Here is a 26,525-nt window from a genome sequence, read left to right as displayed (position 1 = left end):
CCCTTTTCATATCCTGGGCTTAAGTTATTTAAAAGGTTTTGTGTTTTATTTTATTGTTTTCGTTTTACATATTTAATGTGGAAATTTAAACATTATATGTGCTTGAGAAACTCTGTAAAGTCCCCAAAACATTTATAACTGGGGTTTCCTTTAAAAGTGAGGGGGAATAGAGCTTTTGCTCTTAGTTGACTAGTGTAGCCTTCACCTCCTGAGACCCAGAGGTTTGCAAATCCCAGCCTTTTTCACAAATGAAAAAATGAGATGTTGGGCTAGGAGTAGCCATCATTTCAATTTGCAGGCTTCAGTCTGTTCCATGCAACTGGCAGACGCTGTTCTTTTGGGCTGAGGACTGACTTTAGGGGGTGTCTCCTGTATCCCTATTTGAAGTGAGGGAGGAAAAGATAGCTGGGAAATTCTCCTAAGAGCTTGCTACCTCCTATCTTAAAGAACACCAGACGAAAGCTGGAACTCTTCAGCAACCTTTTCAGAAACATTTTATTTACTGGCTTTTGCACGAGAGGGAAGAAAAAGCTGAAGTGATTAAACCCACCACTGAATTTTGCTGTTTTCCTCAAAGCCCTCTTTTGAGGTCTGTACTGTAATGCAGGGGTTGATTCTGGAGTGCACCAGAGGACTTGCTGTGAAAAACGTGATTGCTTTTAAATACTTTTAAAGAGCAGTTGAGGTTATGACTCTGTATGCTAATTCTCAACCCTTAGCAGAAAGGCGGTTGGCTCTATGAATAACTTGGAAAGACAGTGGTTTTGTACATCTTCCAAGTGGAATACATGTGCGTTATAAATCTGACTGTTAGATCTTGATGTACTTTACTTATTAACTGTGGAAATGTCATCTATTTGAAACAAAAACAACTTTTAAGTGATGTGCTTTATTATAAAGCCCTGGTATACACAGCAGCTGTGGTTCTGAATGGAGGCGGGTGGAGTGGGGGTAACTTGCTCCCCAGGGGTTATTGGCCAGTGTCTGGAAACATTTTTGGTTGTCCCAACTCGGGGCAGGGGACAACCCCAGTTGCCAACTGGGGCTGGCCTCTAGTGGGTAGAGGCCTCAGATGATGCTGTGTAATATCCTATAATGCACAGGACACACAAACAATGAATATCTAGCCCCAAACTCTTCACTAGGGTATTACCTTGAGGACATATGTTAACAAGATTAGGGATCTTAATCTAATTTGGATCTTCTAGAAACTGACGGTATTTTTGCTCAACACAGAGAGACCTTTTTGTCTGCAGCAGATTCTTTTGTCCTTGGCATTAAGAGTCTTAATATACCATAGATGTGAAGGAACTTGTGTTCACTGACTTTGAGTTGGCTCAAAATTACAGAATTTTGGAGTGCTACAGTGCAAGGGAGCCTCAGAGATCACTGAGCTCAACTTTTTTGTTTTATAGACACAAAAACTGAGATGCCCAGAGATGGTGACTGGTAAAGTCTCAAGTGTGTTAGTGACAGATGTTAGTTTTAGATAAAACCCAGGATTAGAGAATTTAGAAACTGATATTCAGGCATATGTAAGTTTTTAAAAAATGGACCTGACCCTTTATGAGAATTTAGAGGTCACATTCTCTGTGAGGAAATAAATAAACTCTTTGATGGGGGAAGGGTAGCATTAGCCATGGTGACTGTGGAGCATATGCCTGGGTGTGTCAGCCCCAAGAAGAACATAATTCTATTGTGCGACCTGTGACACTCCACGTCTGATGCCTGCACCATCCTTCCCATGGCAAAGTGGGCAACAGATGGTTCCACATTCACAGCAGATGCTATGGTACAAAACAGAACATTTGAGATTTTTTGTTCCTCCCTGCCTTATGGGTTAAGAGTAGAGGGCATGAATGGATAGGGTTGTCTTGGAGAGAAGAGAGGATGAGAGAGGCCTCCTGAATACAGAGTTAAAAAAGACACCTGGCATATAAGGAAATGAGCGTGCTTTGGGGCAGTTGTGAGGGATATTCATAAGCTGATGAGTGGATATGTAAGATAAATGTGATATTTGCGTAGAACTTGGGTTAGGAATCTGAAGACATTTCAAGCTTGACACTTCTTTGGGGGAAGAGGGCAAAATAATAATGGGGGTAAAAGGAATCTCAGAAATCCTCTTATCTGAATCTGCTCACTTGGCCAGTGAGAACCTCCTAACTCCTGTTTCATTGTACTTTCTTGTACAACCCCCAGTCTTTATCTTTCCATCTGTTTACTTAGTGGGGAAGAAAATGATAGTAATATAAAGTTTTTGTTCATTTTCTGGGACAGTGTAAAAAGCATGTATTTGTGAATGGCTCTGCTTATAGAAAGGAGTTATCTCAAAGAGGTTTTTTTTTTTGTTTTTTTTTGTTTTGCGGTACGCGGGCCTGTCACTGTTGTGGCCTCTCCCGTTGCGGAGCACAGGCTCCGGATGCGCAAGCTCAGCGGCCATGGCTCACGGGCGCAGCCGCTCCGCGGCATGTGGGATCTTCCCGGACCGGGACACGAACCCGCGTCCCCTAGCATCGGCAGGCGGACTCTCAACCACTGCGCCACCAGGGAAGCCCTCAAAGAGTTTTTGACGATCAGAAAAGTTGTGCACATATGGCTGCTCTCACATTTTACATTACTACGATTAGCCGTTAGTCCTGTGATTATGGATTTTAGTTGTGTGCTAAGTGGTCCTGCCATGGTAGTTATAATCCTCAAATCTGGGAGGTTCTGGAAATATAGAAGAAGTTTTTAGTGTGCCTTTCTTGGAAGAGCTCCGAACCTCGCTGTGGTAGGTTCTTATCATTTTGACAACTAGCCAATGGGTGTACCTCAAAGCCGAGTACATAGTAGTATATTTAGAAATGATTCAGAAGTGATGACTTTTTAAAGAGGGCTGCTCTCTGCAGGTGCTGCAGTAAAGGGGTATAGCACCCTTTTCATTATCACCTTTCGGGTAGTCATTCTTTTTTTTTTTTTTTTTGTCGTGTAGTCATTCTTGTTACTTATTTTTCAGGTGATGGAAGAGAAGATGAGTTTGTTTTTTTTATAGTTGTTGGCTGGAAATATTTGTTGGCGTTTGATTAATGTGACTCTTATCTTTTGAAAGTGAATAAAACCAAAAAGGGTAGCTCAGATTTTCAAATCCCTTCAAAATGAGTATTTGGTAAGGCAGAACTTGTTTCTGCCACCCAGAAATTCGAACCTTCTAAGGGTTAATTTGCAGAGTTGTTTTCATGATATTTAGGAATGTTTTTAGATGTTGAAAAGAAGGTTTGTGCTGTATCTGCTTTAAAGGCAAGATTGTTATCTATAGCAGCTAATGATCAGCAGGGGAAACCCAAATATAAAAATCATTTTAATTGAAATTCAGTGGGAAGGCTAGGGGCTGGAGAAGCTTGCCATACAAAGAAACAGGTAAGTAAGGTATAGAGTAACAGGCTGAGTTAGCTGGAGACTTTTTTGAGAGGTTTTTACAAGAGATATTTGTTTTGCTTAGTGTGAGTGGGTTGAGTTTATTAGATGAACTCCATTTCCTTACTTTGCAAATTAAGGGGAAGAAAAAGTTTGTTCATGCCTATATTTAATATTGTTACCTCAAGCAGGGTCAGCTTTTTCCAAGATTTGCTGCTAAATCTAGAGTTCAGTGGAAATCAGTGTTGATCATCTTAGCATATTTTGTTTGCATGCAGCATGTGACCTCTCCAGATGGCGATGTGCTTGTGGAGTCTGCATAAGGAATGGCAAAAACGCTAAAAGTTACAATCTTTCTCCTCGATTTGTTTCTTGAGCACCGTATTGCTAAAACAAGGGCAGGTAAAAGCAAAGGAAAGCCAGCTTCTGTGTTTGTTTGTCCAGTTCAGATGCAGCCTGAGTAGTGCTTCATAGTCAAGAGATATTCAGAGGGGACTGGGAAGTGAGGTCTGGCTGCCACACTGCTTACATCATTGCAGAAGTAGGTTTTTGAAAACATATTTAGTAAGGAAATTGCAAGCCATGGGAATGTAGACAAAATATTTCTTATACATCATGCCGAATCAAATAGCCGTATTATATTACACTAACATAACTCTGACCAGGCCTTCTTCCCACTACGTTATGCTGAAATAATTTACCATGCCCTTGGAATGTCATGGGCAACCGCACCGGTGCAATCTTTTCCCAGTTAGGTAGCTAGCTGCCACCTTATCACTAAAACATGTTTCTGTTCTGTAGTCATTTCCATTTCCTGCGTTGTATAACTGGCACTCCTGTGTTATTTAACCTGTGTCTATGGGAGCCTAGAAAGTTGGAGCAGAAAGAACATCTAGTTCACCCTCACCATTTTAAATATGGAGAAACCTCTACTAAAACAAGGTGAAGACGGGCCAAGGGATTTGCTCTGGCTCTTTCTTCTGTTGGTTATTTTGGCAGAACCAGGACGAGGGTCGGGTATCCTGACTCATGTTCCTGGCAGTCTGTCCCGTATTTTTTGCGCTAGATTGGCCATGACAATAAAAATAACATCCTAATGTAACCATTTCCTTTATTAGGGCTTTTGGTCAGATATAAAAAACAGCATTGATTAAATTTAGTGTAGTCAGTTGTTTACTGACCTCTGCTGGTTCAAGTCCTTTTTCCTTTTCCTTCCAAGCAAAATAAATGGTTAAAAAAGGTAGGTCGCAACAAAGGGAAATATTGTCTATAACACCCACTTTGCATAACCTACAGTTAAGTAATGAAGAGATGGCATCATTATTGTTTTGTTTTGTTTACTTTATAGTATTTTTTAAAAACCCATCCACTCAGTTTTTGAGTTAAAGGGAAAAACACTATGACCATGGGTGATGTGGTCACCTTGTGTTTGTTCCATCCATCCTGAGCCTACTTATCCCCTGACTATTCCCAGTTCACAAGTATTGGGTAAGGGAATGGAGAATAGTACGTTTGGATTTGGTGAATGTTACTTTGAAAAAACAGAAGCTGACTCTGAAGAGAATGTATTTTGATTGGTAGTGTGGAATGGGGACTGGATGCTGTAAAGATCAGAGTTTGCTCCCACCAACTCTCAGCTTCCAATTCCAGCCCATAGGGGTGGTTTCAGGGTCAAGAGAGAGCATCTTCAACCCCATGTGATCCCAGAGTCAATATTTTTCTTGCATAAATTGGTTTTAGAGGATGCTTTTTCCTGGAGTACCCCTCTGCTTCCGGAAGTAAATCTGAAGCACAGATGCAAACAGACATTCAAGACCTCCAACCTAGTTATTCCATGACTCTCTGCTTCTTGGCTTTGTCTCACTGTGGTGATCACATAATACAGGAGGATTGTTCAGAGGCTACAGTCAGAATCACCTAAACCCGGGGATGAATTATGCCAATGATCAGGAATAAGAAACATCTGGAAATATTTGCTTTACTTGGGAAAATTTTAGAAACCTTTATCTTCAACTAAAGCTATCTTAGGATTCTATAAAGAACCCTGAAAATATGGGTCTGTAATTTCCTACCTAAAGAACTCTCCCACTTTCAGAGAAGCCATCACATAATTTAAGAATCTATAAAGTATGTTGGTCTCTGTCTTAGCATAAATATGGAAGGGTGTGTGTGTGTGTTTTAATGGTTTTTTGAGGCTGAAATTCTTCAAGATATGGCAGGTTTGTCAGTTTTTGTGTTTACATTTTAACTTTCTGAAGAGGTGGGTTTTATTTGAATATGCATAGTAGTGAAATTTAGCTACTGTGACCTACCATTATCTTGCAAGTATCCGAAATATAATGGCCTGATACTTGTGATCTAGACAATGCATTTCCTTTCAGATTTCTCCAAGGTACTTAAAAAAAAAAAATCCGCTTTTAGGAGCTTAATTCAATATGACAGAAGGTTAGTATTTCGTACTTTTTAAAAAATCAGCAAGGAGCCACTGTATGAACACATCCTTCTTTGTAAACTGAGCCACTATCGTTTTCAAGTCAGTATATATTCATATATTTTTATTCATATTGGTTTTCGGAATGCACACATCTTTTACTTTTTAAGTATTTTTATTATGGAAAATTTTAAACATACATAAAAATTAAAAGAATAATGCAGTGAAATCTCATGTCCCCATCATTCAGTTTCAACAGTTACCTACATATGCTAATATTGTTTCATCTGTAGACCTTACTTCCCCCCAAACATAGATTGTTATAAAGCAGATTCCAAATACTGTAGTATTTTATTCATAAAAAATTTAAAATATAAATCTAAGAGCTTAGGATTTTTAAAAAATACAGCAAATCATTATCACACCTAAAAACAAAAATGGCAGTAATTAAAATATCTTTTTTCCAGTCAGTGTTCAGATTCTCTGATTGTCACATAAAATTTTTGTTTAATAGTTGGATTGTTCAAAACAGAATCCAAACAAGGTCTACAAGGTCTACATATTGCATTTAATTGTTAATTGGTGTATCTCCTGGTTCTTTTTAAATCTAGAACTGTTCCCTCTCTTATTTTTTTCCTTGTCATTTGCTGGTTGAAGACATTGGTTATTTTTCTGTAGACTTCCACATGTTTTAGATTTAAGTGATACTGTCTCCATAGTGGTGTTTAATGTAGTCCTCTGTTCTTCGTATTTTCTGTAATCGGAGACACCATTTTTTTTTTTTTTTTTAATAAATGTATTTATTTATTTATTTTTGGCTGTGTTGGGTCTTCGTTGCTGCACATGGGCTTTCTCTAGTTGTAGCGAGTGGGGGCTACTCTTGGTTGCGGTGCGTGGGCTTCTCACTGTGGTGGCTTCTCTTGTCACAGAGCACGGGCTCTAGGCGCGCGGGCTTCAGTAGTTGTGGCACGCAGGCTCAGTAGTTGTGGCTCGCGGGCTCTAGAGCACAGGCTCAGTAGTTGTGGCACAGGGGCTTAGTTGCTCTGCGGCATGTGGGATCTTCCTGGACCAGTGCTTGAACCTGTGTCCCTTGCACTGGCAGACGGATTCTTAACCACTGCACTACCAGGAAAGTCCGGAGACAGCATGCTTTTAATTTGAGAACTTCCCTACCGCATCATTCTGTTGAACTTAATTTATAACATATATATATATATATATATATATACTTATTACATTCATATTGTGTCTCCTTCAAATATTGCTAAAGCTGTTTTTAAAATTTTATTTATTTATTTATACAGCAGGTTCTTATTAATCTATTTTATACATATCAGTGTATACATGTCAATCCCAATCTCCCAACTCATCCCACCACATCCCCACCCCCTGCTTTCCCCCCTTGGTGTCCATACGTTTGTTCTCTACATCTGTGTCTCTATTTCTGCCCTGCAAACCGGTTCATCTGTACCATTTTTCTAGATTTCACATATATGCGTTAATATACGATATTTGTTTTTCTCTTTCTGACTTACTTCACTCTGTATGACAGTCACTAGGTCCATCCACATCTCTACAAATGACCCAATTTTGTTCTTTTTATGGTTGAGTAATATTCCATTGTATATATGTACCACATCTTCATCGATTTGTCTGTCGATGGGCATTTAGGTTGCTTCCATGACCTGGCTGTTGCTGCAATGAACATTGGGGTGCGTGTGTCTTTTTTCCTTTTTTTTTTAACATCTTTATTGGAGTATAATTGTTTTATAATGTTGTGTTAGTTTTTGCTGTACAACAAAGTGAATCAGCTACATGTATACATATATCCCCATATCCTCTCCCTCTTGCGTCTCCCTCCCAGCCTCCCTATGCCACCCCTCTAGGTAGTCACAAAGCACCGAGTTGATCTCCCTGTGCTATGCAGCTGCTTCCCACTAGCTATCTATTTTACATTTGGTAGTGTATATATGTCCATGCCACTCTCTCACTTCCTCCCAGCTTACCCTTCCCCCTCCCCGTGTCCTCAAGTCCATTCTCTATGTCTGCGTCTTTATTCCTGTCCTGCTCGTAGGTTCATCACAACCATTTTTTTTTAATTCCATGTATATGTGTTAGCATACAGTATTTGTTTTTCTCTTTCTGACTTACTTCAATCTGTATGACAGACTCTAGGTCCATCCACCTCGCTACAAATAACTCAGTTTCATTCCTTTTTATGGCTGAGTAATATTCCATTGTATATATGTACCATATCTTCTTTATCCATTTGTCTGTCAATGGACATTTAGGTTGCTTCCATGACCCGGCTATTGTACATAGTGCTGCAATGAACATGGGGGTGCAAGTGTCTTTTTGAATTATGGTTTTCTCTGGGTATATGCCCAGTAGTGGAATTGCTGGGTCATATGGTAATTCTATTTTTAGTTTTTTAAGGAACCTCCATACTGTTTTCCATAGTGGCAGTATCAATTTACATTCCCACTAACAGTACAAGAGAGTTCCCTTTTCTCCACACCCTCTCCAGCATTTGTTGTTTGTCGATTTTCTGATGGTGCCCATTCTAACCAGTGTGAGGTGATACCTCATTGTAGTTTTGATTTGCCTTTCTCTAATAATTAGTGATGTTTAGCAGCTTCTCATGTGCTTCTTGGTCATCTGTATGTCTTCTTTGGAGAAATGTCTGTTTAGGTCTTCTGCCCATTTTTTGATTAGATTGTTTGTTTTTTTTAATATTGAGCTGCATGAGCTGTTTTTTTGGAGATTAATCCTTTGTCCATTGATTCATTTCCAAATATTTTCTCCCATTCTGAGGGTTGTCTTTTCATCTTGTTTATAGTTTCCTTTGCTATGCAAAAGCTTTTAAGTTTCATTAGGTTCCATTTGTTTTTATTTCCATTACTCTAGGAGGTGGGTCACAAAAGATCTTGCTGTGATTTATGTCAAAGAGTATTCTTCCTATGTTTTCCTCTAAGAGTTTTATAGTGTCTGGTCTTACATTTAGTCTTTAATCCATTTTGAGCTTATTTTTGTGTATGGTGTTAGGGAGTGTTCTAATTTCATTCTTTTACATGTAGCTGTCCAGTTTTCCCAGCACCACTTGTTGAAGAGACAGTCTTTTCTCCATTGTATATCCTTCCTCCTTTGTCATAGATTAGTTGATCATAGGTGTCTGGGTTTATCTCTGGACTTTCTATCCTGGTCCATTGATCTATATTTCTGTTTTTGTGCCAGTACCTTACTGTCTTGATTACTGTAGCTTAGTAGTATAGTCTCAAGTCAGGGTGTCTGATTCCTCCAGCTCCATTTTTTCCCCTCAAGATTGCTTTGGCTATTCAGGGTCATTTTTATCTCCATACAAATTATGCAATTTTTTGATCTAGTTCTGTAAAAAATGACATTGGTAATTTGATAGGGATTGCATTGAATCTGTAGATTGCTTTGGGTAGTATAGTCATTTTCACAGTATTGATTCTTCCCATCCAAGTACATGGTATATCTCTCCATCTGTTTGTGTCATCTTTGATTTCTTTCATCAGTGTCTTATAGTTTTCTGAGTACAAATAGTTTACCTCCTTAAGTAGGTTTATTTCTAGGTTTTTTATTCTTTTTCCTGCAATGGTAAATGGGAGTGTTTCCCTAATTTCTCTTTCTGATCTTTTGTTGTTAGTGTATAGGAATGCAAGAGATTTCTGTGCATTAATTTTGTATCCTGCAACTTTACCCAATTCATTGATTAGCTCTAGTAGTTTTCTGGCGACATCTTTAGCATGATCTATGTATAGTATCATGTCATCTGCAAACAGTGGCAGTTTTACTTATTCTATTCCAGCTTGGATTCCTGTTATTTCTTTTTCTTCTCTGATTGCTGTGGCTAGGACTTCCAAAACTATGTTGAATAATAGTGGCAAGAGTAGACATCCAGTGTATGTCTGTCTCTGTGTGTCTGTGAATGTGTGTCTGTCTGCATACAGTAAGATTTACTGTTGTAACAGGCTCAGTCTGAAAGAACAAAACATCCTCCTTATTCTTGGGTCCTTTTGAGAGATAAAAATGCCCTCCTTGGAGATTATCAAGGTATCTATATGTATCTAGTAGATAATAATTATTTTGTTCAAAAAGGCTGATCTTTAAATGACAGAGAACATGGCGCAAGGAATGAGGAATGAGAATCCATTTGCTGCTCTGTTTATTTGCAAAAAACCAATAAGGGCTCAGTGTCCACTAAGAGAAGTTTGGTTTTATGGTTTTTGTTTTTTTCTTCCCTGCGCTGAGACGTAAAATCTTGAGTGTGGAGGAAGAGTTTAAAGGAACAGAGTTTAGGAGGCCAGGTTGCATGAATGGGAGATGAAGTTCTGTGGGGATGGATGTTGAGACAGTGGGAAGGTCCAGATTTAGGGGTGCTTACAAAACCTGTGCATGGGGGCTTCTCTGGTGGTGCAGTGGTTAAGAATCCACCTGCCAATGCAGGGGACATGGGTTTGAGCCCTGGTCTGGGAAGATCCCATGTGCCGCGGAGCAACTAAACCTGTGCGCCACAACTACTGAGCCTGTGCTCTAGAGTCCACGTGCCACAACTACTGAAGCCCAAGCACCTAGAGCCCGTGCTCTGCAACAAGAGAAGCCACCGCAATGAGAAGCCCACGCACCACAACGAAGAGTAGCCCCCGCTCTCCGCAACTAGAGAAAGCCGCGCACAGCAACAAAGAGCCAAAGCAGCCAAAATAAATAAGTAAAATAAATAAATTAAAAAACAAAACAAAACCTGTGCATAGGAGGGGATATTTGAAGAAGAGAGGATCTGGGAAGGTGTTTGCCAGTGGGTGTGGGGCTGTGTGGAGAGGTGTGGCTTGTGTGTAGAGAAGCAGGAGGCTGAGGATTTAGTGATGAAAGGAAATACTTGTGGAAAAGGAGGGTATATTTGCAAAGGCGGAGTCCAGAGGTCTGAGGGTTTGTTTAACTGAGGAAGGTGTTTGGATAACGGAGGGTGGGGAAAACAGGCTGCTTTTGGATGTCTGAAATGAGAATATTGCTAGAGAAGGAAGTGGTTGTTCCTGAAGCTTCTAAGTAGTCCCCCTCCCCCTTCATCATGTTTTCATGTTGGGATTAGTGGGAAAAGAGGGAGGTTTTTGTGTCCATTGTTCTCCATTCTTAAGCTTGGAGTTTGGGGCTGAAATAGATTTCTTAGTTTTTCCTATTCAGTCCTCTAAAAGCTTCTTCCCTCAGGCACCGCTGGTCACCACAGAACTCCGCCCCCCCCCCCCACCTCCCCAATGGCACTGCTTCTGACAGACTGCTCTAAGCTGGTGTCTGAATTCAATTACGTGTCATCAGTACGTGCTTTAAAACATTGCCATACCGTAAACGTCAGTGCTGAAAGAGGCCAGCCTGTGGACCACCAGTGTGCTGGGAGAGTTTGAAACACCAGGCATCAACCACTGTCTGTGGCAAAGACACAGACAGCTGGCTCCCAGAGCCAGCACCTCAGCTCTAAGGCCCCTCATAAGAAAAACAGAGACTCAACCTTTTTCATAAAGTGGAAATTTTAGCCTAAACCCTCCTGATTTTTTGGGTAAGATTCTTTTTCTGAATTTGCTTCTGTAATCTACATCCATCCCCTTTCCCCAGCCATGTGAAAAGATTTCCACTTTCCTATCACTTGCTCTTGCACTCCCCCTTTGATTAATTCCTGCTATATTGGGTGATCCTGAGAAGTGTTTGTGCATGGCGATGTAAAATGACAAGTAAAGTGTTGTATAATTTAAGAATCCTCCAAACTCTTGGTATAAATTACCTGGAAAACTGCATTTATATATATAGGCCAGACTTTAAGACTCCTACTTCTAATGCAACACACACAACACAGCACAGTAAATACTTCATTTTAATTTGTTCGTTTTTTAAAACTTTGCTCCCTGGGTGTGTATTCATTATCTTGAAACCAAGATCTCTACAACTGCCCATCACAGTGCTCTGAAGTCACCATCAGTGACTTACAGTTTGGATGGGATTAGCTTCACTGTGGTGTTATTTGGTACAAATGGAGCAGGAGAATTATATTTTAAAACATATACCAGCATTGTGGCAAAGAGGAAAGAATCTACCAAGAAACTTTCAAACATGATCCCTGAGATTAGTTTTTCCTATAATTTTCTTCTTAAGGGAGAATGTACCGTGACTTTCCGTGGTACCTTCCAGAGATCTCTAAATGACTCCTGGCATTTTCTAATCGACAATGAGATGATATACGTTTCAGGTGATAAAATAACAAGAGAGCTCTGGAGGGATTAAATTTATGGATCGGAAAGTAAGCCCAAATGTTTCAACACACATTAACTTCTTTCCTGTTTAGACGACCCGGTGTTGTCTCTTCTTTCAGATGGGCACCAGATGCCTTCTTCCCTTCTCCACACCGGTTCTGTTTCTGTGCGTATGCGTGCAGTATATGGAGCCGTTAGTGCCCTTGGGGCTGTTTTACTTCCACAATAACATAATGCAGTGATTTTATAATTTCCATGAGACTTCTTTTTTGTTTACATAAAACGTACAGGAAAGCAAAAAGAAATACACCAGCGGAGATCAAGAAGCCAGGCTAGAAACCTCGGAGAATTCCTCACCTTTCTTACATGTGTTAACATAGACCTCTCTCCGGCCGCCCTCTCTCTTTTGTGTCACTTTGACAACACCTCTTGCAGTGTGCCCTTTCACCTCTCACAGCCCTAGTTCTTCCTCTGCTTTCTTTTCCTAACCTCAGCTGCAGTCTCTAATACATTGTCTGCAGGGCTCCATCACGTTGCTATCTCCCTCACTGCTGGGGAATTATACCCAGTCTCTCCCATTGTATCCTCTGCCCTCCTGCCTCTACTCTCCTTGCCTTAGCTCTCATCCTCATTCAGAGTACATTACTGCTTCCTGTTCTACATTTCCCTATGCTTTTCCCACCTCTAGGCCTCCACTCGTGTGATCTCATCCGCAATGAAAAGAACACCCTGGAACTGGGGAAGGAGAGAGAGGTATCATGAACCATTATTGTCACTCCTAGGGTCAGAAAGACCACCTGTGTGATTCTCCACCTTTTGAGTTGAATTGATTTATGGGATTAAGAGATCTCAAATTGACACAAGTATACATACATATGTACTCAGCTATGGTAAACTCAGCTTCAGGAAAATGAGTGAATTACATGTTTATACTTGATGATAAATCTTTAAGTGTACAACTTTTTACACATCCTTAACGGACCCAATAAGGTTGAACTGAAAAACCAGGGTATCAAACATGAATATCTTAAAATATTCTCTGGAATGTTCTTCCCTCCAGATCATCTGTAGCTTTCTTCTGCAATATGTGTGGTGGAGAATTGTTGCATGGCTGTTTCTCAGATGTGGTTTATTATTTGCAAATGTCCTGCTTGTCTCTTCCTTAGAGACTGTAAAGCTGATCTTCCAGCTAGTACTACTGTGGAATATTCTGGTGTTATATTTTGTTTGGCCAACTAAACTGCATCAATAATTACATTTTTTGGCCATGGTGAGTTTTGGCTGAGCTGCGAGGCATGAGAAATCTTAGTTACCTGACCAGGGATCGAACCTGTGCCCCCTGGAGTGGAAGCATAGAGTCCTAACTACTGGACCCCCAGGGAATTCCCACTAATTAAATTTTTTGATTAAAAAAAAAGTGTATGTGAGGAGGAGAGAGGGGCCAAGTGTTGCCACCCTGTAGGGTAGTAAGAATACCCTTTAGTAATTTGATACTATGTAGTTTTGTTGGAAGAGGGAATGATATTTGGTAATATTTTGTTTGGGTGATTAAGTAGCATTTGCAACTGCAAACCGGTTGAAATACATTAATACATTTTATCATCTAAAATGACATTAATGTCCTATGCTGCTGAGTCAAAAATTAAGCTTTTAAGTATCCTTTTTGACATAAACCCTCAATTCTGCGCCGTTAGAGCAAATATTGAAAATGCAGAGTTTGGGTTCAGTGCTTAGCTGCTGACTTCCATTAAACAGCATCTGCTCTGCCTTGCTTTCTGGATGGCTAACTCTGCACTATCTTAGCTCTGTTTCCTATTTTGTATGCACTACTTTATAACCAAAGTCTTCCCCACTAACTGGCTTTAATTTTTTTCTTGTTATTCTAACATCTCACTTATGGATTTCCCTTTGTATCCTTATCTAAAATATCCTAAATGGTTGGAGGATTGCTGTCCAATTTAAACCACATTTAAGATAGGCATAGACTTGGACCCCAGAGAGCATATCTTACATGGTGGTGGAGATGGGAAAGGATCTAGAGAACTATGAGAGAGAAATACATAGTTATTAAATATAGAAAATAACTGTTGCTTTTTTCCTACACAATTTTTGTTATTAATTCTGTCAGAGACAGGATGTTTGCTGGATGTACCAGTAGTCTGACCTTAGATGGGCTTGAGATTTTGTTTATATTTTTAAAACCACAAAATTTTAGGTGTGGAGGTGGCTTTATGCTACCATTGGAGAATACCCATCAGATTCCCTTTCTTCAATAGGACTTAACTCCATTGTCATTTCTTTCCATGATAACTTCCCCAGACTACCAGTCTCACTGGGTTAGCCCCTCTCCATGCTCCTTTACCGATCTGTCAATCAATCCTCTATCAAGGCATGCATCACACCATATAGCATTTATTCATATGTGTGTTTTCCCCTTTGGACTGTGAGCTATGTGAAGGCAGGAAATGGTATCTTTGACCACATATTTTCCAGGGCCTAGCTTAAAGCCTGGTTTATAGTAGGCACTTAATGAAGATTAACACCTCCACAGTAACACACAACTCCCGAATCTCAGTGGCTTAAGACGATCTTGGATTGGCAGAGACCCTGCTCTCTATTGCCCTCACTGAGGGAGGTAGGCTAAGACTTGGATACAAGTGAGTCATCTTAGCAGGGGATGGAGATGGCGAATCATGCTCCAGCTCTTGGGGTTTCAACTTGGAACTGACATGTCACTTTCTCTCCTGTTTCATTGATCAAAGCAAGGGACATAGCCACACCTAATGTCATGGGGATGAGACAGAACAGCACTGCTTTGTTTCTGAAAGGAGAGAACGGGAATAATAGTGAGCAACACTAGTGCCTGTTAAGCTGAAGTCCGATACATGGTAGGCACTTAATACCTAGTCAATGAATGAGGAACCTGAAACTACCTGTTAGGATTTTAATTTTTTTCTATACAATAAGCAGAATCACTCCAAGTAATGAAATAATCTAATAACTACATTAAAAAATGAGAATACTAAATATATTATCTAAGCCATATTCAGCAAACATCTGGAGACTTTTTTTTTTTTTTTTTTTTTTGCGGTACGCAGGCCTCTCACTGTTGTGGCTTCTCCTGTTGCGGAGCACAGGCTCCGGATGCGCAGGCTCAGCGGCCATGGCTCATGGGCCCAGCCGCTCCGCGGCACGTGGGATCTTCCCGGACTGCGGCCCGAACCCGTGTCCCCAGCATCGGCAGGCGGACTCTCAACCACTGCGCCACCAGGGAAGCCCTGGAGACTTTTTTTGTAACCACTCTGTTCACTTTATTCATATTAGGTTAGGTGTTATGTTTGATTTTGCAGTTTTTCAGATGCATAAAGTATGGAATGGGTAAATTTGCATAATTGTCATTTTTGCCTGAGTCATTTAGAAAATTTGGAAAAAATGTTGAAGTCTTCAAATATTTACGTATTTAGTCTGATGAAGAAGTTCTTTAAAGTAACCTTTTTCGGAAGAGTTAATATCTGGATCAAAAATTGGACAAGAGCTTAGGAAAATAAGAGTCTAATCAACTTAAAAATGAAGTATTGCTGCAGATTGTATGCTAATATTTTACACTAATTTTTTTTCTTCATTGTTAAGGTAACCCAAACACATTGTATAAAATGTGGAACATACAAACTAGTTTGAGAAAGGTGAATTAAAAATCACTGGTGTGATTTCTTTTATTCCATTGTTCTTGTTATAGAATACGCATATGGACAAGGGAAGAGAAGATATTGGCTTGTAATGGGGGGTAACAGTGGAAATATCCAGAAATGATCAGATTGAAACTATGGATTAAGGACAATATTGATAGGATGTGTTGATGGATAAAATGAGGAAGGAGGGAATAGAGAAGTGATAGAGATGGTAGAGGATAGAGGATATAGTGATAGAGGGGATCAGTGATGATTCCCCAGATTTTCACTTGAACATCTATGTGTAATCCATGTGTATTTGTGGGTGTATATATAAGACTGCACTCATTGTATGTGTGGTTTTTAAAATTTACTTAACATTATATTAATGTATTTTTAATGCTATAAACATACCTTGAAATAAGATTTTAAATGGCTTAATATTCACTCATATGATATGCTATAGCTTTTGATTTTCTCCCTTATTTTGGGGGCAATTAAGGTGTTTTTTCCCCTTTAATAAATAACATGGTAATGTTCCCAGGATCCACCTACTTCCTTGTCTCCTCAATTCAAAAACATTTAACTTGAGGGAATTGACCAATGTTTGCTGGAATTTCAACATAGCAGACCAGCATGTGATAAAGTTAGTCGGGAATAGAAGGAACCAAGACTAGAGATCATCGTGGTTTCAGTCTTCCAAGGGGGCATGGTGAGATATAGCTCAAAGCAGACTGGTGTTGCTTTCGAGGTCAGAACTGGTAGTGGCGGACAATTGCTGAGAGGGACATTTTTCCTGGATGCAGAGATGGCACTGTCCCCGAGGAATGAAAGACCTGGCAAGAGCCAGATGGCAGGGCCAGATCCCAGCTGGGAGGCAATTCTAAAGGAGAATCTCAAACATTTTTTTGAGATCCACTTCAAAAGACAATCATGCTTTTATCCATCAGGGTAGGGCTTTGGGTTGGAGGATAAGGTACCCAAAGCAGAGCTTCCTGTGGGAAGCTGCATCTTTGAGGGGTAGGAGGACTCAGCCCATCTCTAGGATTTAAGCAGCCAAACTGTTTCTTTGCCCCACTCTCTGGGTAAGAAGCAGTTCCTTATTGGGCTGCCTGCATTTGCCCAGGAAATCTCTGAGGCTGAGCAAGCAAGGTGAAGGTCCTCCATCTGTGGCTGGGAGGGAGTGGGGAAGGCTGTGATGGACATTGAAAACTTGCGTTCATTGAGTGTCTCACCTCTGGGGCGATGGGAGTCAGGAGGGGCTGGAGATACGATAGAAATACTAGAAAACCCTCTGCCTTAAACTTGTGTCTTGGTCACACATTATGATATTGATTACTAACCATAAGTAATACTGTTTATATATAGTGCAGAGATGCAGTAACCAGTGTTTGAGGTGCCTAAGGAGTTGGAGGACCGTCTTAGCAGTACCTGAGTTCAAATTTATGTTTAAATTGTGTTTTCACTTTGATGATAACTTAAAGAAAATATTTTTATCCGTTTGAAATATAAGGCTTCACATTTACAGTGATAATTTGTGATTAAAAAGACATTTTCATAGACTAAAACTGCAGTTTCTTAGGTTAATATTGTTCAAACTAGGGTCCACAACATATTCTTATGGGTACATCCATTAAAAAAATTTTCTTTTCATCGTGGAAAATAGAATCCTAATCTGATCCTGGAAGAATGGGTGGGTTCGGATGGGTGCAAGAGGAGAAAGGTGTTTCCATGAGAGGAGAGAGTTAGATCAAGGATGATCATGGTGCCTCTGGGATGCCTGGGAACTTGAAGGATGCGTCAGTTTCAGGTTTTTAACTACTCCACCCTGACCCTGATATGTCAGGAATATGGGGAACACTTCTTCCTCTACTATTACCTACGTTTCTCTGGTGGATGCGGGAGCCTTTATTATGTCTTTTTGTTGAGAAGGTAACTCTCATAGTCCCCCTTTAAAGAATCATCTTCTAACCCTCATGTTATTGATCAGCGTCTAACACAAAATTTTCTTTCTCTGCCAGAATGTGAATGTAGTTTCCTCAGGACTTAACTTCTGAGCGGTTAATGATTCTTGCAGAGACATCTAAAGGAAGGCCCATTGCAGCATCCCTTTGGGTTTTTGCTAGGTACTCAGGAAGCAGGTGGTCCTCCACGGACTAGAAAACTAAAGGGACATTGTCTTTTTTAGGTACCAACCTCATCTTGCACTTGTACTTGGTTAGGGATTTGTCCCTCTCAAATTTCATTGATGTCCTCTTGAGTTATTTTTCTTTTGTACAAGAAACATCCCAGATCAGTGATCTTTATTCATCTTCATTTTGCAAGACAGCTTTTCTAGGTTTATTACTAAAACAACGTTTGTGTTCATTACAACAGATTGGACTGCAAAGCTATTTGTACTGATGTAGGCTGAAAAATGTGGTTCGTCTTTTGAAATCTTCTTTGTTAAGTAAAGCTTTCTCTTTTTTTTTCCTTTACAGATTCCAACAAGATTATGGCAGAGCAGAGCCACATGCAAAAGCAGCTGGATTTACAGAATGGTAGCTTAGAGGCGGGCTTTGTGGCGAATTCCCTCGAAAACGATTCCCAAAACATGATGGAGAGCCTGAGCCCGAAGAAATATTCTTCCAGTCTGAGATTTAAAACCAATGGAGACTATTCTGGTTCCTATTTGACCCTCTCACAACCTGTGCCTGCTAAAAGAAGCCCTTCTCCTTTGGGAACCAGTGTCAGAAGTAGCCCCTCCTTGGCCAAAATCCAGGGAACCAAGCAGTTCTCTTGTGACGGAAATGACAAAAATATTTCCGTGAAACCTCCCACCCCTTTACGCAGCACTTCACCCTCTCTTAGCGGATATCCACTTGGGAGAACAGACTTTGATCATTTTACAGGCCGGGACACTGAAAGGTCCTTGAGGCTGTCAGAGAAGCCTCCCTATTCCAAATACAGCTCAAGGAATAAATCCCACGACAATGTCTACTTTCTTGGAGGGCTGGAAGGCCGAAAAGCATCCGGCTCACTCCTGACCATGTGGAATGGAAGTTCCCTGGGCGATACTGGCTCCTTGCCCATCGGTAGGTCAGGGGCAGCCAGCATGCCTTCAAGCCCAAAGCAAGCCAGGAAAATAAGCATCCAGGACAACCTGACACTTCAGCCCAAGGTGACCAGACACAAGGATCTGGCATCTGAAAACATCAGTTTAAGAACTAGGAAGTACTCGGGCAGCAGCCTCAGTCACATGGGCGCCTACAGCCGATCTCTCCCCAGGCTGCACAGAGCCACAGAGAACCAGCTGGCACCGCTCAGTTTGCCTCCAAGAAGCTCTCTGGGCAATTACAAACGAACGAAACTGGGGGAAAAGGATCTACCTCATAGCATCACAGACAATGACAATTACCTGAATTTTTCTTCTTTGAGCTCAGGAGCTTTACCCTATAAAACCTCTGCCTCTGAGGGCAATCCTTATGTGAGTTCCACCCTCAGCGTCCCTGCCAGTCCTCGAGTGGCCCGGAAGATGCTGCTGGCCTCCACCTCCTCCTGTACCTCTGATGACCTGGATAGGGCTTCCTACTTGGGGACCAGCCCAGGTCATTCCTTCCCTCCCGGAGAGCTTGACAGAGCGTTTGCGGCCAGGAGGAACTACTCGTGTGGGTCTGTTGAGTTTGATGATGCCGATCCGGACAGCCTCAGACAGGCCTCAGGAACCCCCCAGCCTGTCCTTCGGGAACGGAAAAGCAGCATTAGCTCCATTTCAGGACGAGACGACCTGATGGATTATCACCGGCGGCAGAGGGAGGAGAGACTCAGGGAGCAGGAGATGGAGCGATTGGTAATCTTCTCATCTGACTTGACCTCACTGTTTCATTGAATAACTTCTTGGAGACAAACCCCAAGGATATATGTGTAGAATTTCCATGGGCACCGGCCACTGGTCCCTTCCTAGATTTCCTCCTGCTAACCTTCCTCTTCCCAGATCACTATTATTAGTCACAAATGGATAGTTTGAAGGCCTGCGTGTGCCTAATGTTATGTTAAGTTGCTCTGCAGAGGTCTCACAAGTATGAATTCTTGATAAATCTAACAAAGATAGCTGTGAATTTTACTGAATTACTTTAAAAGTCTTACAAACTTCTCTCTTAAGACTATGAGGAAACACTGATTTGTATTACTTATGTCATCAAATTTGCATGCATATGCTATGAAGGTAATAATCAGTGAAATGACAACTCATTGGAAATTAGGCAGTAAGTTTCTCTGTATAGCAAGTTGTCTGTAAAGTTGAAAGGTTGCCCCAGTGGTGCTCAACCTTTTTTCTGCACTGTATATAGACACACACACACACCATAGTCCCTTCAGCCATATCTTAATACATATAGTGACTCCAAACTACACACGCTCAAAAAGAATTACTGAGTTGTCTTTTTCTATGGATTTATGATTACTGTAAAAATATTGAAAATCATAAGAAAAGAGGAAACAGGAGAGTCCCACTAATGAATAAGAACAAACTGCTGCATTTTTCTATTTTCTTTTAAGCATAATTTTTTAGGGTGAATACCTTAAGATTATTTTGATTCATTAATGATTAATGATTTCCTTAATGTGGGAAGCTGCAGGATGGTAAAGCTGATTTATAGAAGTGTAGGAGTATCAAAAGTATTTTAGTTACTAAAAGAAATATGCTGGAATAAGATTTCTGAATCACATACAAAGCTAGTTAATGCCCTACAGGACAATAAAATTGTAACTTCTGGATTATAATGAACAGAAACTTTTGCATCTATACAGGACAGAATTTGCTTGAAATTTTAGAAAAATAATTATTCACATCACTCACAGTTTTTGATAAGTTAATGTCTATCCTTACAGAGTTTCCAAATATCCTAATCACTAATAGTGAATGAAAACGAATGTGTATACCCCCAGAGAATTTGGTATTCTGTGGGTGGATGTTAGATGGTGCTCCAGTATGGCAGTTCCTTTGTTATCATAAATAATCTCCAAAGATTTTTCATGATCACAAAAGGCATTGTATTTGGGCCTGATTCATTGACATAAGCTAGAAAAACTTTTAATTAGCATGTAAAAGCCTTCTTGTCTATAGATAGCAAATCTAGTGCTATACTGTGCTGAACAACTGTCATTGATAAAGCCAGAGAATCAACTTCTATGATTTATTAAGTTACCTAGGAGAGCATTTCAATGGCTTCATCACTCCAGAGGTCTTCCTTAAATGCTTTTATTTACTCTTCTGTTCTAAGGGTAGGAAACCAAACTCTTATTTATTTATTTATTTTTATTTTTGGCTGTATTGGGTCTTTCTTGCTGCACGCGGGCTTTCTCTAGTTGAGGTTAGAGGGGCTACTCTTTGTTGTGGTGCGCAAGCTTCTCATTGTGGTGGCTTCTCTTGTTGCTGAGCATGGGCTCTAGGCCAGCACGTGGGCTCGGTAGTTGTGGCTTGCAGCCTCTAGAGCACAGGCTCAGTAGTTGTGGCGCACAGGCTTAGTTGCTCTGCGGCATGTGGGATCTTCCTGGACCAGGGCTTGAACCCGTGTCCCCTGCATTGGCAGGAGGATTCTTAACCACTGCGCCACCAGGGAAGTCCCAAACTGGTTTCATCTTTAGCACTTATAAGAGTTGGTGAATTTTTCTTTCCTCTAGTTTTCCCAAATCTGCTAAGGTTCCTGGCTATCCAGCAAGTGACCTTTTTACTGCCTATAAGGTTGGTGCCCTGTAAGCCACAAACAGGTCCTAGTTCAACTTCTTGGGAGAAGCTTTGGGTATTAGCTTCAGATATGAAGTTATAACCCTTTCTCCTTAATAAGGGGCTTGTCATATCTGATGAAGTGAGGCTAATTTTTAAGTAAGACACTCTACATTTGGCCTCTGTTGTATTGTCCATTTGTCTGATTATATTCCAGTAAAAGGGAGGACAGATTCTTATTGAGCCCATGCAAATAATGTTAGTGCCATTAAAAAGTCTCAGAAAAAAATGTTTCTTCCTGAATCTGAAGGACCAAGGAGAACAAACTAACATTAAAAGAATGTTTCATTTAGTTTGCAACATCGGAGCCAACTAAATTGATGGTTAGAGATAGATCAGCATGAAGGCTAAAAGGGTTTTCCCCATCAGAAGATAGAACATTAAGATAATGCCAATAATTTTCCAAAATACATGTCCACATTCATAAATTAGATTTCCAGTTTCAGTTCAATCTGTTCTATGTAATTAATTCTTATTCCTCTAACCTTGGGTCATTAATTTGATTTCATGAAGTTGTCTATTTCTGAACTAAAAGAAGTCCTGAAAATCTGATTTAGCCTCTAGTACTATCTCATACTTGTCTATGTAATGTCAGCTCTTCTGTCAGCCTCTGACCCTAAGTCCATTCTTTGAATATCAAGAGTGAAGAGTATCTGGTAAAGTTCTGTCCACGAGGCTCTGAGACTGTCTTTCTTTGTTAAAGGCAGAACCTCACCTATAACTTAAGCAGAGTCTTTAGGAAAGCATGAGAGGAAATCGTGGACTACTGGGTGAGGGTAAAAGTAAGTGGCTATGGTTAATCTACGGTTAATTTAACAAACAGTTTCAACGAGAAAGAGAATTTAAATCTTCTATTAGGCAATAAGATGTTGATCTTATTTTTTTTTAATAAATTCATTTATTTTATTTATTTATTTTTGGCTGCGTTGGGTCTTCGTTGCTATGCGCGGGCTTTCTCTAGTTGTAGCGAGAGGGGGCTACTCTTCATTGCAGTGCACGGGCTTCTCATTGCGGTGGCTTCTCTTGTTGTGGAGAACGGGCTCTAGGCACGCAGGCTTCAGTAGTTGTGGCATGCAGGCTGAGTAGTTGTGGCTCGTGGGCTCTAGAGCGCAGGCTCAGTAGATGTGGCACATGGGCTTAGTTGCTCCATGGTATGTGGGATCTTCCCAGACCAGGGCTCAAACCCATGTCCCTTGCATTGGCAGGTGGATTCTTAACCACTGAACCACCAGGGAAGCCCATGTTGGTCTTATTTAATCAGTGTTTCCCCTGAGGGTGAGAACGTATTACAGAGAGTGAGGACGTTGACATATATCCAGGGCCTTTCTGTAAAGTATGCAATCACTGAACTTTATGTTATAATATTTTGCCTGTACAAAATTAGCCTAGGGAAGGCTGAGCTTCTCGTTTGATTTGACAAATCTTCCTATGCATTTCTTGATAGTGTTGAGCTATTTATCAAGAAGGGGCTTAACAAATAAACCTAATTATTTCTAGCATTCTTCTTTTTGTAAGGTTAAGAAAAAAATTCTTTGTCATTGCCCAATAGTCCTCTGGGAAAACTTAAAGACAGTTCAAATGTAGAAGGTATCTTGGAAAAAATTTGTTTTCCTGAATTTAAGGTCTGATCTTGGGAAGGCGAAATCAAATATTAATCAGAGATTATGTTATTTGAATAATGTAGCGTTGTGGATGCCTGAGAAAAATGAATGTTCGCAGTTTGGTTACCTAATAAAGTGAGAATAAGTTATTTATTATAAACAATAAATCTTAAAATAATCAGATGAGGAACTGTTTTTGGTCATTTTAAATATGCAAGTATATATCCCAGTTAGGACATGCCACAAAAGATTACTCTTGTGAAATACTGAAACTTTTCTCTCTGGGCAGATTACAAAAAAAAATAAATAAACTTTTGCTATCTTTTGTAAGCATAGGCTGATTTCTCCAAGGTAAGTAAGTAAGTAATTTCAATAAGAGATAATTGCATTTTAGTTTTACATTAATAGGATACTTCTCATAAAAAAATTACTTCATAAATAAACTCATCAATGTTGTTCAAACTTTGCCAAAGTTTTAACATTTTATTACATCTTTACAGAATTAACTATTTGCAGATATTATAAAGTAAGTCAAATAAGCTCCCTTTCTGCAAATCTAAAATTTTTAATGTAACTTTATTTTATTAAAGTACAGTTGATTTACAGTATTGTATAACTTTCAGGTGTACAACATGGTGATTCAACATTTTTATAGACTATACTCTGCCTAAAGTTAGTATAAGATATTGACTGGGGGCTTCCCTGGTGGCGCAGTGGTTGAGAGTCCACCTGCCGATGCAGGGGACACGGGTTCGTGCCCCAGTCTGGGAAGACCCCACATGCTGTGGAGCAGCTGGGCCCGTGAGCCATGACCGCTGAGCCTGCGCGCCTGGAGCCTGTGCTCCGCAATGGGAGAGGCCACAGCAGTGAGAGGCCCGCGTACCGCAAAAAAAAAAAAAAAAAAAAGATATTGGCTGTATTCCCTATACTGTACCATATATCCTTATAGTTTATTTATTTTATACATAGTAGTTTGTACCTCTTAATTCCCTACCGTTCTATTGCCTCTCCATCCCTCTCCCCACATGTTATCACCAGTTTGTTCTCTATATCTGTGAGTCTCTTTCTGTTTTGTTATGTTTATTCATTTGTTTTGTTGTTTAGATTCCACATGTAAGTGCTAACATACAGTATTTGTCTTTCTCTGGCTGACTTATTTCATTAAGCATAATATCCTCCAGGTCCATCCATGTTGTTGCAAATGGGAAAACTTCATTATTTTTTATGGCTGAGTAATATTCCATTGTCTGTATATACCACATCTTCTTTATCCATCTGTTGATGAACTCTTAGGTTGCTTCCATATCTTGGCTATTGTAAGTAATGCTGCTATGAACATTGGGGTGCGTATGTCTTCTCAAATTACTGATTTCTGTTTTCTTTGGGTATGTACCCAGAAGTAGAATTGCTGGATCATATGGTAGTTCTATTTTTAGTATTTTGAAGCATCTCCATACTGTTTTCCATAGTGGCTCTGCCAGTTTACATCCCCACCAACAGTTTACTAGGGTTCCCTTTTCTCCACATCCTCACCAGCATTTGTTATTTGTGGTCTTTTTGATGATAGCCATTTCGACAGGCGTGAGGGGATATCTCACTATGGTTATGGTTTGCATTTTTCTGATGATTAGCAATGTTGAGCATCTTTTCATGTGTCTGTTTACCATCTGTATGTCTTCTTTGGAAAAATGTCTTTTCAGGTCTTCCGCCTATTTTTAAATTGAGTTGTATGAGCTGTTTATATATTTTCGATATTAACCCCTTATTGAATATATCATTTGCAAATATTCTCCCATCCAGTAGGCTGTCTTTTTGTTTTATTGGTGGTTTCCTTTGCTTTGCAAAAGCTGTGAAGTTTAATTAGGTCCCACTTGTTTATTTTTGCTTTTGTTTCCTTTGCCTGAGGAGAAAGGTCCAAAAAAATACCGCTACAACTTATGTCAAAGAGTGTTCTGCCTATGTTTTCTTCTAGGAGTTTTATGGTTTCTGGTTTTACATTTAAGTCTTTAATCATTTTGAGTTTATTTTTGTATATGGTGTTAGAGAATGTTCTAATTTCATTCTTTCACATGTAGTTGTCCAGTTTTCCTAGCACCACTTGTTGGAGAGACTGTCTTTTTTCCATTGTATATTCTTGCCTCCTTTGTCACAGAGTAATTGACCATAAGTATATGGGTTTGTTTCTGTGCTCTCTATTCCTTTTTTAATTCCTTTAGATGGCAATTTAAGTTGTTTATTTGAGATTTTTCTTATTTCTTGAGATAGTCCTGTATTGCTATAAACTTCCCTCTTACAACCACTTTTTCTGTGTCCCATAGGTTTTGGAAAGTTGTGTTTTTTTTTTTTTAACTAATTATTTTATTTATTTTTGGCTGTGTTGGGTCTTTGTTGCTGCACATGGGCTTTCTCTAGTTGCAGTCAGCAGGGGCTACTCTTCATTGCAGTGTGCGGGCTTCTCATCTCGGTGGCTTCTCTTGTTGCAGAGCATGGGCTCTAGGTGCATGGGCTTCAGTAGTTATGGCATGTGGGCTCAGTAGTTGTGGCTCGTGGGCTCTAGAGCACAGTCTCAGTAGTTGTGGCACATGAGCTTAGTTGCTTCACGAAATGTGGGATATTCATGGGCCAGGGATTGAACCCATGTCCCCTGCATTGGCAGGCAGATTCTTAACCACTGTGCCACCAGGGAAGTCCCTGTGTATTTATTTTCATTTGTCTCAGGGTATTTTCTGGTTTCCTCTTTGATTTCTTCATTGGTCCACTGGTTTTTTAGTGGCATGTTGTTTAATCTCCGCATGTTTGTGTTTTTCCCTGTAATTGAGTTTTAGTTTCATACCATGTGGTTGAAAAAGATGCTTGATATAATTTCTAGACTCTTAAATTTGTTGGGATTTGTTTTGTGTCCTAGCATGTGATCTTTCCTGGAGAATGTTCCACGTGCACTTAAAAAGAATGTGTATTCTGCTGTTTCTGAGCGGAATGTCCTGTAGATATCTGTTAAGTCCAACTGGTCTATATGTCATTTAAGACCATTGCTTTCTCATTGATTTTCTGTTTGGATGATCTGTCAATTGATGTAAGAGGGGTGTTAAAGTCCTCACTTTTATTGTATTATTGTTAATTTCCCCCTTTATGTCTGTTAATATTTACTTTATATATTCAGGTGCTCCTATATTAGGTATATGTTAACTAATACAGGAGCACCTAAATATGTTAATGAGTGTTATATCCTCTTCTCGTATTGATCCCTTTATCGTCATATAATGCCCTTCTTTGTCTTTGGATATAGACTTTGTTTTAAAGTCTACTTTGTCTGATATGAGTATTACTACCCTAGCTTTCTTACATTTCCATTTTCATGAAATATCTTTTTCCATCCCCTCACTTTCAGTCTGTGTGTGTTTTTAGCTC

The 26,525-nt window shown here is 40.0% G+C and overlaps 1 protein-coding gene across 23 annotated transcripts in view; it reads left to right on the top strand.

Moving 5' to 3' along the window:
• PHLDB2 (pleckstrin homology like domain family B member 2) overlaps positions 1 to 26,525 on the top strand; it is a 124,176-nt gene that overhangs the window by 1,854 nt on the left and 95,797 nt on the right. For all 23 annotated transcript variants that reach the window (XR_012331527.1, XR_012331528.1, XM_019922808.3 and 20 more), the window contains exon 2: positions 18,233 to 19,581. Coding sequence is in view for 21 of the 23 variants with exons in the window: in XM_019922808.3 (XP_019778367.1) it covers positions 18,247 to 19,581 (1,335 nt within the window). In the remaining 2 variants the exon portion in view is untranslated. The remainder of the gene's footprint in view (positions 1 to 18,232; positions 19,582 to 26,525) is intronic.

This window comes from Tursiops truncatus, chromosome 4 (genome assembly GCF_011762595.2).
Source record: "Tursiops truncatus isolate mTurTru1 chromosome 4, mTurTru1.mat.Y, whole genome shotgun sequence".
NCBI classification, from domain to species: Eukaryota; Metazoa; Chordata; class Mammalia; order Artiodactyla; family Delphinidae; genus Tursiops; species Tursiops truncatus.
Note: the sequence above shows the minus strand (reverse complement) of the source record. Positions and strands in the feature narration are given on the sequence as shown.